At 37.8% G+C, this 15,084-nt stretch overlaps 1 protein-coding gene across 1 annotated transcript in view; it reads left to right on the top strand.

The window, feature by feature from the left end:
* Positions 1 to 15,084, top strand: part of PARN (poly(A)-specific ribonuclease) — a 1,015,251-nt gene that overhangs the window by 39,785 nt on the left and 960,382 nt on the right. The window contains exon 2 of the mRNA XM_044088915.1: positions 7,469 to 7,546. Within this exon, the coding sequence (XP_043944850.1) occupies positions 7,469 to 7,546 (78 nt within the window). The remainder of the gene's footprint in view (positions 1 to 7,468; positions 7,547 to 15,084) is intronic.

The raw sequence follows: 15,084 nt of genomic DNA, 5'->3' as shown, positions 1-15,084 counted from the left end.
ACTGTGTTAAGTTGTAGGGATGCTTTATGTTCGAGTAATATAGTTGGTAGAATATGTGGGGGGTGCATAGGGATGGTTCTTGAGTTGGTGGGAGGGGAGCTGAGTGAAGGTGAGACGAGTGGTGGTGTGAGTAGTAGTACAGTGGTAGTGGTTGAGTGGGGGAATGATGGAGCTTTGGTAGGATGTAAGATATGCAAGGAGAGTGCATAGGTAAGGTATGCTTGTACATGTTAGTTGAGGAGGTGTGATAGTAGTGGGAAGATCGAGGAGGTAGTGTAGGGTTAGTGATGTGGTTGGCTTTTGGAAAGATGGGAGGTGTTTGTGAGTAATAAAAGTGGGACCACTGGGGGCGGGAGGAAATGGGGGGGCAGGGTGGGGAGCAAAGCAGGTAGAGACCCTGTTTATTTCCAGCCCCCTCATAAGATCAGCTATCTGGTAACAGTATGATGGTGACAAGGGTGGTTGTAGTTTTAAAAATGGTGCCTGCCACAGGTAATATTTATTAACTTTGGGATTGTCTTAAAGTAATAAACAGAGGGGGAGAACAAGTATACGAGTGTGTGTGTGTGAATTATATAAATCTACATGAAAACTCCAGCACCCATTCTCCTCCAAATCAGTAGCAAAAAAATAACTACTCCGTTGCAGGCAGAAACTCCTTTTAATCCAAATGGATAAATAAGCACAATATTAAGGACACTGCCTCTGTAATATGCAAACCGGTTTCACCATATAGGCGTCTTCAGTGCAAAATCAATAATGGGAAGTTACACAGCCATCTTATTAAAATAATCACTTAAACTGACAGTGTTCCTATTTTTTCATTTTTACATAGTAGTACATAAGTACATCAATTCAGAAGTACAAAGTTTATTAACAGTACAAATTCAAATGTCAGTATATTTCAATAACCTAAACATTTTAACTTTTCACTCTCATACTACAAACCAGTACCTACCAGCTGTCATTCAGCCTTGGTTTATGTAGTGCCCCAAATTTATAATCCCATATTCTTTCTTTATGATCTGAACTTTTATGTTTTATCAATTGTGATAATTTATCACCATTGACTGTCAATCCCAATGAAAATAAAATGTGCCCCCAGTGTGTTCCAAATGATGTTTATAAAGTGCACTTCTAGGTCTTTTACAGTTAATGTCACTAATGTGTAGTGCTATTCTGTGTTTTTAAAAGGTTTAGACGTTTGGTCTGTATAGAAAGCATGGCACTTGCATACAGTATATATATATATATATATATATATATATATATATATATATATATATATATATATATATATATATATATATATATCTATATCTATAAATCCAGTTGGTATTACATGTGATTTTAATGTCCTAATTTCAAATGCTTTCATTGTGTTAACTGATAAAAGATTTAGTTCTAGACACGACTTTACAATATATACAATTTCCAGAGTATGTACTACTCCTTGATAATTCACTTATAACTGTCTTACCCAGAAAGGAACTTTTCTTATACCTATTCAGATATTCGCCACTATTCCTCCTCCTATATCCAAAATGGCAACATTCCATCTAATATTTGTTCAAAAAAGGGGTCGTCTTCAAAATTGGCCAATATCTTTTGATTATTCCTTTTATTTTTAAAGGTATTGGTTCCAAAAACTGGTAATCATTCTTGGCATATGCACTATGATCATATCTTCGGCTTTCTGTCTACTTGATTTTAATAAATCCTTCCTATTCTGTCTAGGACTAAACAAATGTGCTGTAGAAACCAAATCTGCATTGTAACCCCTGCTCAAAAATCTGGATTCCATTTTACGTACTTCATTCTCAAAGCCCTCATTGGAACTGCATAGTCGCCGGAGTCTTACAAATTGCGCTTTAGGTATATTCTTTTTAATGTGTGTAGGATGACAACTGCTGGCTTCTAATATAGAATTCTTGGAAAAAGGATTACAAAATAAACTTGTAGCCATTGTCCAATCAATTTAGAAACATTCACATCCAAGAAGTCTATATTAAATGGCTGGATTTTTCCAACAAACAACTTAATACCATATTTATTGGTATTTAAATAATCAACTGACTCCAAGTTTCAACAGAACCTTCCCATATATACCAGCAGTCCAAATATCTACGCCACATTAATACATTTTTGTATCCATTGCCATCATCTTAAATTTAGCTGACTTCCAAAAATTCTGTAAAGAAGTCTGCATAAATTGGCACAAAACTCTTACTATTGCAGTACCTTTTAATTTGCAGGTACCAGTCTTCTCTATAATTAATAAAAGGCATTATGTTCTAAAATCGGTCCCAGTGCTTTTAACAAAAATGCAGCCCCAGTGCTTTTAACAAAAATGCAGTGTAGTTTGTTCTGTAATCCAGACACTTCTAACCAATATTTCACAGCCGTAAGCCCCCTTTCATGAGGTATACTAGTATATAATGATTGAACATCTAATTTGTTCAGATATGCATGTATTGGTGCTTGTACATCATCCATTAACTTAAAAAAACTCATTACTATCTTTGATCCAAGCTCATACCATGGATTATAATGGTTATAATTGCATTTCTAAATAAATGGACAATGGTTCAGTCAGTGAACTCTGCTGGAAACAGTCTATCTCCGGGGGGGGGGGGGGTTAACTACTGTCTTATGTATTTTGGGCAGGATCTAAAATGCAGAGGGTTCAGGATCATCCACTTTTTCAACTGTTCACAAATTTCTCTAGTGATCCTACCTTCTACCATGGCATCTTCAAAAATGTGTCCATTGTTATCTTAAAGCCAAGCCCAGGATTAAATGGTAATCTTGTGTACGAAATACTGTCATTAAGTTGTCTCTTAACCTCTTTATCATAATTGATAGAATCCCAAAGGACAATTCCCCCTCCCTTATCAGCTTTAACAACTACTAAGTTTTCATTATTGCGTAAATTTTTATTTAACGCTATCCTCTGTTCTACATTTAAATTTACTCCAAACTTTTAAAAATATTTTGACTTTCATTTAATTTGTGTAAAATGCGTTCCTCAAACATCCTCACAGCAGGACAAGAGGGGGATTGGAAAGTTGATCTTCTAAATTTAAAGGTAGGATTAATGGCAACATCAGGCCTATTGCTTTAAATAAAATCTCCAAATTTAAGTTGTGACAAAAACTTCAGACACCGCTGAGGCATGAGAAACATAAAAAGCAGGTACATAACTCAACCCTTTATTCAGCACATCAGTTTCATCTTTAGAAAAAGTATGAGATGTCAAATTTGCTATACTATTGTCCTCCTCACATGTACAGTCAGTTATTTTTCTAGTCGCTCGTCCATTTGTCTGAAGGTCACCACCATGTTGTCCGCACTGGTTTCCTTTCCCCATGTCTAAAGGGACACTAAAACGTTTCTGAACAGGTGAAAAGCTTTCACAACTTTCCAAAATGTTGGCATCAGTTTTTGTAATATTAGATGGAGATTCCAATACATTTCTTTTATCTACGGTATTTCCACTTGGCTTCCTTAAGATCTAACTCTTCCTTTTCACAACTTTTTTTTATCCTTCTTTATAGAATCGGAAAAATTAACTGAACGTTTTTTGCATTTCCAGGTGTACATTTAAATTGTTTTGATAGCTACTTTTTTATATACCTGGTGTATTTCTTTTTTGCCCGTAACTCGTTTTCAAAAGTCGCCCATAGATGTTTGCTATTTCTGCCTGTAAAATATCATTGGATGAAAAACGCTGTATATCCTCCATAACAGATGTTAAGTTGCTCAGTCAATGCCTCCAGATGTTTCTCATAGTAGCCCACCCGTAACTCCAAAAAAAATCTTAGAAGTTACTTTCTGCACATCATGCCATTTCTTAACAACAGCGTCTTCCATACAAACGCCTGTCTCAACCCCATGAACCTCTGGGCACTGTATCTGCTTGTAAATATGCATTCAAAAGTTTAATATGCCATATATAACTTCTGAATTTTTTAGAAGAGTCCGTTAAATGTTTAAAACTCTCTTCCATCTCCATTGCAGACGTATCGCCTTCTTCACAGCTGAATGTTCCCCTCCCATAAACATCATGACGTCATACTTATCAGAAGCTAAAGTGTCCAAAAATAACCGCAAATTCTGTTTTTCTGCCATTGTTAATTGTCAAACCGAACTTGTTCTATTATAGTCATGGCTCCACTAGGGATACCGCCAAATATGAGAACAAAAAGCAATACACAATATCCAGTACCACAGAAGGAAGTTAAGGCAGACCACAGAAACCAAGCCAAACTTTAATCGATCTTAGAACCTCGGCTAACAAGCCTTCAAGAGATAAAACATTACACTTTTCAGTCTTCTTATACAAGACCCACAATTACATCAAGTAAAACTCCATTAAAGAAACGCCCTCCAATTATAGTCTGTGTTTTAATCCATTAGGTGACAAAGTTCCAAACTTCAAAATGCACACAGTTTCTTTATATAGAAGTTTTCATGTAACTTCCATATCATCCCATCCTTGAACAAGATGTAAAATAGTTGCCGTTAAGCACTCGCTTATACCATTATGATCTAAACTGAAGTATCTGGAACTCTATAGTCTTATTTTTTCTCTCTCAAGTGCTCCTGTAATCTAATCCAACTCTAAGCATCTTTTTTGTTTCACCTATATAATATAGATCACAGGAGCACTTCAATACATACATTACCCCTTTAATATTACAATGCACATCAAACCTAGGGGTAAAAATCCCATTTATACAATCAAAATATGGCCCAGCATATTGACATGCAGAACATTTTCACATGACTTCATACCTCTTATTCCTACAGTCTCGTATACATTTTCTGAAGGACATTGAAACTGACTGAACTAAGATATCTTTTAATACTTCTACCCTTCTTAAGAGACTGCAATGGCTTACATGGCAACATTTCCTTGAGCTTAGGAAAAATTCCCAAAAATATTTGACAACACAAAAAATCTCCATGAGTTCTTGCATTAAAAGTATTAAAATATACTTGCCTGTTATTTGAACCCTTAGCCTGAAAACTGCTTTCTCTACAATCATATCTCTGTATTTTAGACATGTCTCCTTTTTGAAATGGAGTCTGTCTATATAACCTCTTTAAAGCTTCCTCCAGCAAACTTTTATAACCTCTCTCTTTGTTTTGGGAAAAAAAAAAAAAAAATGAGCGCACAGAAATTGTAAGTCTTCCCATAACATACACTCTCTTGAGCCTAGCTATTCTTAAAAATTCTCCATAGGGTACAGACTTTTACAGGTGAAAACTCTTCCCATATAACACATAATTAACATATTTGGGATTTTCCTGTATACTGTAGTTTGTACATTTTGTCCCACAATACCCTCTAACTCAGTATCCAGATAGGTTATCTTATTTCCAATTTATAACCCATCAAAACCTAAACCAAAGCTATTCTGTTTTTAGATATAGAAAAAATTGAGGCCAGAGACGACCCCTTCACATACTTCAGATTCATTGATAACTTGATTTTTGTATTTAATCGCATACTTTTTGTAGAATTCTGTCTTACATAAACATCTTTGTTCAAAGAGACCCATAAATAAGTTGGCATATGTGGAGGCAAAAGCAGCCCCCATTGCTGTACCCTTGACTTGATGAAAAATCTCTCAGCTGAACTCAAAGTAGTTACATTCCAAACAAAACTGTAACAACTCCACAGTATAATAGGTTAATGGGTTCTCTCCCAAGATTCCAGACATATCCCATGACTGATGTTCAAATACAGACCTTTCACATCTACCACGAACAAATAGTTATTTTCTTTCCATGTCAGGGTCTTCATTTTTTCAAGAAAGTCAAACAAATCTTTTATACAAGAGTCTAGTTTCACCACAGATTTGTTCTGTGGTATTGGATACTGTCAAATACCGTCAGGTCAGTACTCGCAAAACAATACAGAGTCCATGTGAACTGATGCTCAGACCGGAAGGCACTAGGAACTAGCAGCGGTGCATGGACTAACTTTTTAATTCAAATCCACATGAAAACTCCAGCACCCTCTCTCCTCCAAACCATTAGCAAAAAATAACTACTCATTTGCAGGCATTTCATTTTCATTGAGAAAACGTAAAAGTTTAGATCATAAAGAATGAATTTGGATTTTAAATTTGGGGGCACTATATAAACCAGGGCTGAATGAAAATTGGTAGGTACAGGATTGTAGTATGAGTGAAAAGTTTAAAATATTTAATTTAGGGTGTTGTAGAAATATATTGCTGTTTGAATTTATATTGTTTGAATTTGTCCTGCTAGTTAATTAACTTAGTACTTCTGAATTGATGTAACTGATGTACTATTATGTAAAAAATGACAAAAATAGGAACACTGTCAGTTTAAGGGATGATTATTTTAAGAAGATGGCTGTGTAACTTCCTGTTATTGATTTTACACTGAAGACGCCTATGTGGTAAAACCGGTTTGCTAGTTACAGAGCCCGTGTCCTTAATACTGTTTCTCTATCCATTTGGATTAAAAGGAGTTTCTGCTTGCAACTGAGTAGTTATTTTTTTTGCTACTGGTTTGGAGGAGAGTGGGTGCTGGAGTTTTCATGTGGATTTATATTTGTTAGTCCATGCACCGCTGTTGGTTCCTAGTGCATTCCGGTCTGAGCACCTGTGTGTGTGTGTGTGTGTGTGTGTGTGTGTGTGTGTGTGTGTGTGTGTGTGTGTGTGTGTGCATCTATATCTATGGTTCCACTTCACAACATTGAATTATTAAACTCTAACTTCATATGGTCGAGACCATATGATTGAGTTTTCAGTAACTCGAAATTAGGAAGTGAAAAACAAAACAAAACCCAAACACACCATTTCTGTAGGGGGGCAGGCTCCCCTGCACCTTCCACACCCCCCTTACTTAAATATACCAACTCCAAGATCGTGCTACAGTGGGGAAAAGTGAAATCTCCTATTTGGTGCTGTTTGCAGAAGTGCAGAACGGGAGATCTTGTTTCCTCGATGTAGTGCAATCTCGGAGATGATATATTTTAAGTAGGGAGGGTGCAGTGGGGCTTGACCCCCCCCCCCCTGCAGAAACTGTGTTTTTGCTTCCTAATTTCGAGTTACTGAAAACTCATTCATATGGTCTCTGACCATATGAAGTTCGAGTTTTCAGTAATTCGATATTGGGAAGTGGAACCATATATAATCTTGTGCGTACTTCTACATATTTAAAACTTGTACCCCTGATCAAAAATCATTTTACAGTATACAAAACATTTTCTAGCTTTGCTGGTTTAGAAAAGTTTGACTCGTAGATTAAATGGCATACACCTATATTTGAGTATTTGTAAGCTGCTTTTGAGTTGAGGTAGGTAAGCAACTTTTTTTCCTGAATCAGCCATACTGTTGGCAGAGACTACAAATATTCCTAATACATGGGTTCAGAAGAGCTTTCTTATTGGAATAGTCTACTAAATTATTTATTTTCCTTTTTACAGATTTTAAAGAAAGTTTAACAACCGTATATGAAGCAATTGAAGAAGCAGATTTTCTAGCAATTGATGGAGAGTTTTCAGGTCTGTAAACAGCAATCTGTATTTGCATGTAAAATGACCTAATTTATTCAAATGGCTAGTTTGTAAGGTGGTTGTGTATTTACTGGGTCAAAATGCTATTTTTTCTGTAAGCAGCGGCTTGTTAAATGGGTTCCAGGTAGTATTAGAGTTTTACTCCTTCATGAATAAATGCATTGAATAGGCTAGCGTGGGATAAAATTAAAAGTGAGTCTGTACAGTGGAATACCTGTACAAATCAACACTATAGAAAGGAAAGCTTTCATTTACTCTGCGTATAAACTCTTCCTAAGCATATAAGTTGGCTACTCGTTCAGAACAGACTTGCAGTCCTGGATTAGATTTTAGCAATCCGTTCCAAGGATAACAAGGCCTTCAACTACTTAACTTATAAGCATACCACTCAACTGTTCAGATTTTTCAGTTTTCAGATTTTTGCCTAATAATATAGCAATAACCCACGCCTGGGTGTGCCCTCGGGACCAAACCACGCCAACCGTGGGTAAATCCAGCATTACCCACAACCAGAAGTGGGTTATTGCTATTATACAATGACATTTAAGAAAAAAAAATTACTTTTCTTAAATAATGGCATTGTATAATGCCTCCTTGCTGCCCTTCCGCAGCTGTCTGGTATTCCGCAGAAGTTCTGATGTACTGTGCATGCCTACGCAGTACATCAGAGCTGTGGGCAAAAGCAACGGAGAAAGCAAGATCTCCGTTGCTTTTTACACACATTAAGCTATGTTAAAGGAGTTTAACAGAGCAAGACAGCTTTAAAAAAAGCAACGGAGATCTCCATTGCTTTTTTTAAACCTGTGTCGCTATGTTAAACTCCTTTAACATAGAGAGACAGTGTTTTAAAAAAGACTTGTACTAATGGAAAAAGTCCGGGCGACCGGACCTTTTTCCATTAGTATAAGTTGATTTACAACGTGCACACTGGCCAATCAGCATGCACGTTTTGGAATATTAATGGGGGGGGTCATGGTATAATTTGTTTTTTTTCCTCCATAAAAGTGTGTGGTATGCTGGCAAATCACAGAGTCTCTAATAGCATGCATCCAAGTTTCAGACTTCCTGTTCTTCAAAAAACTCCATGCTAACACAAATCTTGCAACTTCGTTTATAAGAGCAATGTTTAAAATCTGTCCCAAGTTTTGGGCTTTTGTCTTCCCACTATTTTTAGGTTTTGTCCAGATTGCTTGTGCTAAGAAGTTGAGTTTTATGCTTGGAAGATATGTCCAGTCCCACTCTGAACGTGGCTCCAATGGCATATTCCACTCCTGAATTAATAACCAACCATAATGTACTGTCTGGCAAACATTTTTGCTCCAGCTTCATGCTAAAGATGCCTTCTATGGTCTTCCCTTGATATCCTATATATTATCACCTTAGATCATGTCCCTGCACCAAAAGTTCTATGGGAGTCGACAGTATTTATAGTGCTAGTTTGCAAGTATAGAGCACCATATAACCCAACCCCTTGTAAATCCCTTAAGCATTAGCCTGTGTATGGCCGGAGTACCTGATTCTTGGAAAACTGTCCCACTTGTACTACTGCATAAAGGTGGCCCAGTGACTGGTTTTGGTAACGGTTGGCCTGTTAACCTGTACATTAACGAGACTAAATCTTTGACCATATTGTTAAACTAATTAAGAATGAAATACGTGAATTGAAAGCCCTTGCAACTTTGTTTTCTGTAAACAAATCCAAACTTATTAGGTTCAAGTTTAACCTGGTCGGTTTCTTGCCTAACAACATGGAAGCCTTAAATGAGGGCCATACCATTTGCACTGCCTACCTTGACCTTACCTAGGCTTTTGGCATCATTCTTAACTTGGGTTACCTCAGACTCCAGCTTCATGTTGGACTAAACATTGTCTGTTGGCTTGCCAATCAGACTTGCAGTGTTTAAGGTAGGAGTCTCTGTCTCCTAGTTGCATGAGTCTCTTGCCATTTTGTATTCTTTTCTCCAAAGTGATTTCTGACGTGAGATATCTGGCTAACTGTTTGTATGTGTTTTTAAATAGATGCGTTTAGTTTCCCCTGACGGTCCCCATTTTCTCCACTGGGGCCTGGACCAAACCATCACCTGTCATTATTTGAAAGCTTGCACTAAATTCCAAGAAGCATAGCTACATTCAGAAAAGCTCCTTCCCCTCTTATCACAGCACTGGACTCCCCTCCCCTTTAAAACAGGCTCTTTTATTGGAAACCTGGATTCCTACATATACAGTGAGCTTCTTTGACCTTCGTGTCTTTGCTGTGGTGAGAAAGCTGGTCTGCCTTGCTTAACTGTTCTGTTGGGGTTATCTTGTGTAGGTTTAAGGATGTTCTTTCTGTTGGGGTTATCTTGTGTAGGTTTAAGGATGTTCTTTCTGTTGGGGTTATCTTGTGTAGGTTTTAAGGATGTTGATCACTCACTACCCCCATTAGACCCATCGTCAAATGCTGTGCCCTCTTTTTGGAATGTACCTAAGCATCTTGTACAATGAGAGGTCCAAACATTAAGTAGAAAATGCCTGGTATAAGATGCATGAGCTACCATAATGTGTTAAAATCCATCTTACCCCACTCTGGTTTTTTGTGAGCCTTTGAATGGTGACCTGTGCTTAGCATTTTGTGCTATAAAATGCCCAGAGTTTTGTAGATTTGTCTACTTTAAATGTTGTAACTAATGCCATCTCCAGTGAACTAAGCCTGCTTTGTAAGATCAGCAGCCCTTGTTGGCATGGTGCATTTTAATGCCTTTTCCTCTTTTGGGAGTAGTATCCTTTTGCACATCAAATGAAGTACATTTCTGACTTCCTTCAAAGCGATGTTCGACCACTGGATTGAAAATTCATACCTGGTGTTAATGTGAGTGATCTGTGCGGAAAGAACTAGCTTACTGTTCATCCCAAGGGTAATGTGGCTAAGCTTCTCTGTGGCTGTCCATCCATAAGCTTCATGTTAAGCTGTGAATCACCGCTTACATGCAACATGGTGATATTAGACCTGATTGCATCTGCAGATGCCTTGTTTCAACCAGCAGGGCCAGACACTAGAGAGATGAGTATGTCTTTGCTTATCCCAGCTGGTAGGATCTCTGGGCATGAGCATCACTTATCTAAGAGAAATTGGTAGCCCTTGTGTAAACTTAAAAGGGGTGAGACTTTAGCTGCCAAGCAGTGTATACATGCTATATTTTAAGTAGTGTAAGTACACTTCCACTCCTCAGCATTGCTGATTCTTACAGCAGTTGAGCCACCAGAGATTGGGGAGAAAGATTATAAAGACAAATACTGTGCCCACCCATAGTGGTGGGCTTCACTGGTAGACTAACTAGGAAAAGAACCCAAGGGCTGCACTGAGGTAAATCCTAATGGGGAGAAGAAGAGAGGCTCTACACAGGGTGGTAATGGGACTGCTGCAGGATGACTCAAGTAAATGGGTCTTTGTTCTGGGAGGAGGCAAGTGATTGAGTGGGTAAGGTGCTTCATTTTGTTAAATGGCATTTTTCCCATTACAACTCTGTATTGGCACTTTGTCAAATAGTTTGTCTGTAACGGATTTGTTAAATCATGTCTGTTTCAGAAATATTTGCATTTATGTGAATCAAAGCCAGTATCAGTGCTGCTATATTGGTTTTATTTTTTTGCAAATTCTTTCTGTTGTACTTAGTCTGTTAGACTGCTTACCTATTCATATGCTTACAGCTGTAACAATGTACATGCATCGTACCAGAACATCTAAGCACTGTTGTAAGACAAAAAAGCAAAACTAAGAAAAATCTCTGGCTGTACACTTGTATAGCTTGGTGCTATTAATAATAACTTTTTGTATAAAAAAGTAATCCAAAAATTTGTAATGTGCAGCTGTTTCTTGGTGTCCGCAGCAGCTGATGCCATGGCTTTCCCTGTATGCATATTTCTAAACCACACCGTATCTGGGTGATATGCCCCTTTCATCTGGATAAAATCCTTTTCTAGCTATAAACCTATGGCCATACCAGAAAAGTGTATCCACTTGCAATGGATACAGTTCTTTAGCTCTGAGAAACATGGTCTCTCAAACCCAGCATGGTTTTAGACCCAACCGTAGTACTACCACTGCTGTCCTCTACTTTTCCAACATAGGAATGATAGAAACTGGGTATATTTATTATTTTTAGATTCATCAAAACTGTTTGACACTATCCCATCAACATCATCTTGCTGAACTTTCTTCCTCTGCGTTAACCAGCTATTTCTGTCATGGTTACATAACTGTTTGACTGATGGACAACAAGTAGTGTAATGGTAACAATCTCTTCTTTGTACATGTTACTGTTGTCCCACAGAGGAATGCTAGGCCTTTTCTTATTCAGCATTTTTATAAATAACTTGTCACTCGCGTAGCAGCATGTTGATGACTCTGCCCATTCAAGTCTTAAAAACAAAACTTTTACGTTTTTCATTCCTAAGCAATACCAAAATGAAACTGTCTTTTGAAATGATCTCATCCAGCAACAACAAAATAGTAATAATAATAATAATTTTACCTTTACAGCCAATTTAGTTACTTTTTGCTATGGGGAAGTTAAAGCAATGAAGGAAAAACTTCCTTCTTGAGGAAATTTGTCATGAAGCCTTAGGTCGCAACTTGGGACCTAAAATGTATACATATGTGAGCTGGGTCTTATTTTGTTTTGCTCTGAAGATAGAGTTGACAAATTCCTTTTAAGTTTGCTTTCCCCAGTTTCTGCCCATTATCTTCTAGGAACATTTAAAGTAAAGGGGTTCAGTACTTGTACGTTAGACAGATGTATGTAGCTAGCTTACATGTAGGATGCCAGGCTAGTTTACATATGTGTTGCTGGATTAGGCAGAGGTTTTCTGTAAATATTCCTGTGTGATTAAATATTTTTATTTTATGTACCTTTTTCAGTTTATATAATTTACCACTGATAAGTGAAGCTGAAGAGCTACATCTTGGGTGTATCATTCTAGCCTACTACCTGGTGGTGGTGGTGGTGATGGGGGTAATAGTGTAGAATTTCATATTCCTTTTGTCTTAAAGGTAACTGGGCGAACTACATTTTGGTGGTAGTGCCGCTTTAGCAAGAACAAAGTTGTGGGATTTGGTGAGTTTTGCCAGCCTTCCAAGGGAAGTGAGGGTGCCTGTGTACATGAGTATGCAAATTAAACATGTGAAAGATGGTTACCATCGACTGGGGGCACTGGAAGACCTTGTGCCTTACAGATAGGTAAGGAAGGTGCCTGAGTACTAGGTCAAAGATTCTCTTCTGTGGGTGACCTTGCACAGTCTAATGTTGGGCTGGGTGTTGAAAGGTCATACTTGGCACAGCAATATATATTCCCTTTATTTTGGGGCCAGGTTGCAGTTTGGAAATTGATTTGAGTTAATGAGCAGTTTCATTTGTTTTAACCTTATTGGTACCAGTGATATGAATTGAGGCAACATTCCAATGATGCTAGTTGGGTCCTTTTATTTCTTAGTTTTGTGTTTTTCTTCATCACATTTGGTGGGTTTCCATACCCTGTGTCAAGTGGCACATTGCAATGTCAGTATCCCTGTATTCATGACATTGTGCTGGGTGCTGGTGAGATTCAAACCCCTCTTAGTATCCGTGACGTCGCTTAATGATTCTTTTTTTTTTTTTTTTTTAAAGAAGAAAAAAAGGGGGGGGGGTTGTCTATTTGAAGAAACCTACTGGATTGGTGATATGAAACATAGATCTTCAATTTCACTTATTAGCATAAAATGTTGGTGTAGAATATTAGCCTGGAATGTTAATGGTATGAGAGCTAATTTTTGATTTAAAAAATTGCAGCTACTTAAATAAATGACTGATATGATGATTTTCGGGAAATCCTCAGACTATATACCTTGTTCAAGTGTGTGTAGCAGCTAAATGACATTCTGGAGTAGCAGTCTTAATCTGGCAGCAGGTAGATGTGTGCATTGGTCTTTATGAAGATGGCCATCACTAATTTTCTAAGGTGTTGAAGACTTGTTAAGAAGGTAGAGTGCAGGCGTGTGAAAAACTTTCTGCATTTGTGGGATGTCATTGTTTCACAAATGGGCTTTAGCTCACAGTTTATGATGTGATCCTTTTATGTACACTTGTAGTGAGAAGTTGTAAAATATTAGATTTTAAATGCATAGTAACCTCATAGTTTTGCAAGCCTTTGTATCTGCCGCAAATCCATGCATATTTGACTGTGGGTATTGTCAGAATCCATCCTTGGAACAATCTGTGATTGTTACTGACCACATCATGCTACTGCACCTTTCTTTACAGAGCTTTTGAATTCAGAAAGAACAAAACTTGAGACAAAAATTCCCTCCCATGACTGCCATACACAAGTCTGCTTGGCTGTGCTTTTATATTTTGTGGACTAGATGTCCTGGCAATGCCTTTTTAATAAGTCGGTAAGTAGCAAAGGTAGTGGTGGCTCTAGCAAAATGTACCTCCAATGGTATCCCGTTTTATATAACAAAAGCCAGTTCTTGGACAGCCTTTTAAGTCCGAAGCTGACACTGCTTGCCTCGTGTGATACCATTGAGGTACATTTTGCTAAAGCCACCTCCCCTACTGAGCAAGACACTGAAGCAGTATTTTTACACAGAGTACATCTAAATAAGACACTAGAAATCGTAGAGTTGCCTAATTCTAAGGTTGAAGTCTTTAAGCATTCTTCTCCAATATAAACAGTGGTCTCTCTCATCACATTTAATTAGCAGGATTAAGGGGCAAAGCCCCTATAAGAAAAGTTTAGCAGCAAGTTTTGTCACTGATTTTGTTAAAGCTGCAGTTAAAGTTTCTGAACTTGTGCTATTAAGGCCACTCGCATTTGATAGGGAGTCCGATAAGGATGCACGAATATAAAAGGACAAAAAGAATCTCAAAGGGGAGAAAGATTTTAGAAGAGAATAAGAAAAGGGATGACAGAAGATGGTCATCCTGAGTAAATCTGGTTGCATGTTAGTGTTGAGGGTATGAGCATTTAGAAAGTAGTAGGGTTGTGGTGGGTATTTTATTAAAGGCAAGAACATTTGGAACAGCATAAAGTGTTCTAGATATGCTTGACTAAAAAGCTATGTAGTGGGTATTTTGGTCATTAACCAGAATGACATTACAGAAAGCAAGTCCTATCTTTAAGTACGCAGTTTCAGCACGAGTGTACTGAAGGTAAACCCTATTGACTATCTTCATATTGATCACTGTTGCAGTAGCCTTCTCTATGAGCTGTATCCTGATAAGGATATAACAGCTGACCAGCCTCCAAAGCTTCACGGCACATTACACATGCCCAAATTGTTAAGCAGCTTGAGCTCAGCTGACTAAAAGACAAGTTTGGGCAAAGTGTTTTTCATAGGTTGGTACTAGGCTATCGGCCCTAAGGCCTATGCAAGCCTAGCCATAACAATTCCCTGGAAATGTTTTCCCACAATATTTACTTCTCTGGGCCCCTGTCTAGCAGGGTGACTGACATGATCCCCGGGTTGAATTTCTTATCTCCCATCCAATCAACAAGGTTCCTTTTGAAGA

Source organism: Protopterus annectens, chromosome 12.part0 (genome assembly GCF_019279795.1).
Source record: "Protopterus annectens isolate FY-2018-M chromosome 12.part0, PAN1.0, whole genome shotgun sequence".
NCBI classification, from domain to species: domain Eukaryota; kingdom Metazoa; phylum Chordata; order Ceratodontiformes; family Protopteridae; genus Protopterus; species Protopterus annectens.
Note: the sequence above shows the minus strand (reverse complement) of the source record. Positions and strands in the feature narration are given on the sequence as shown.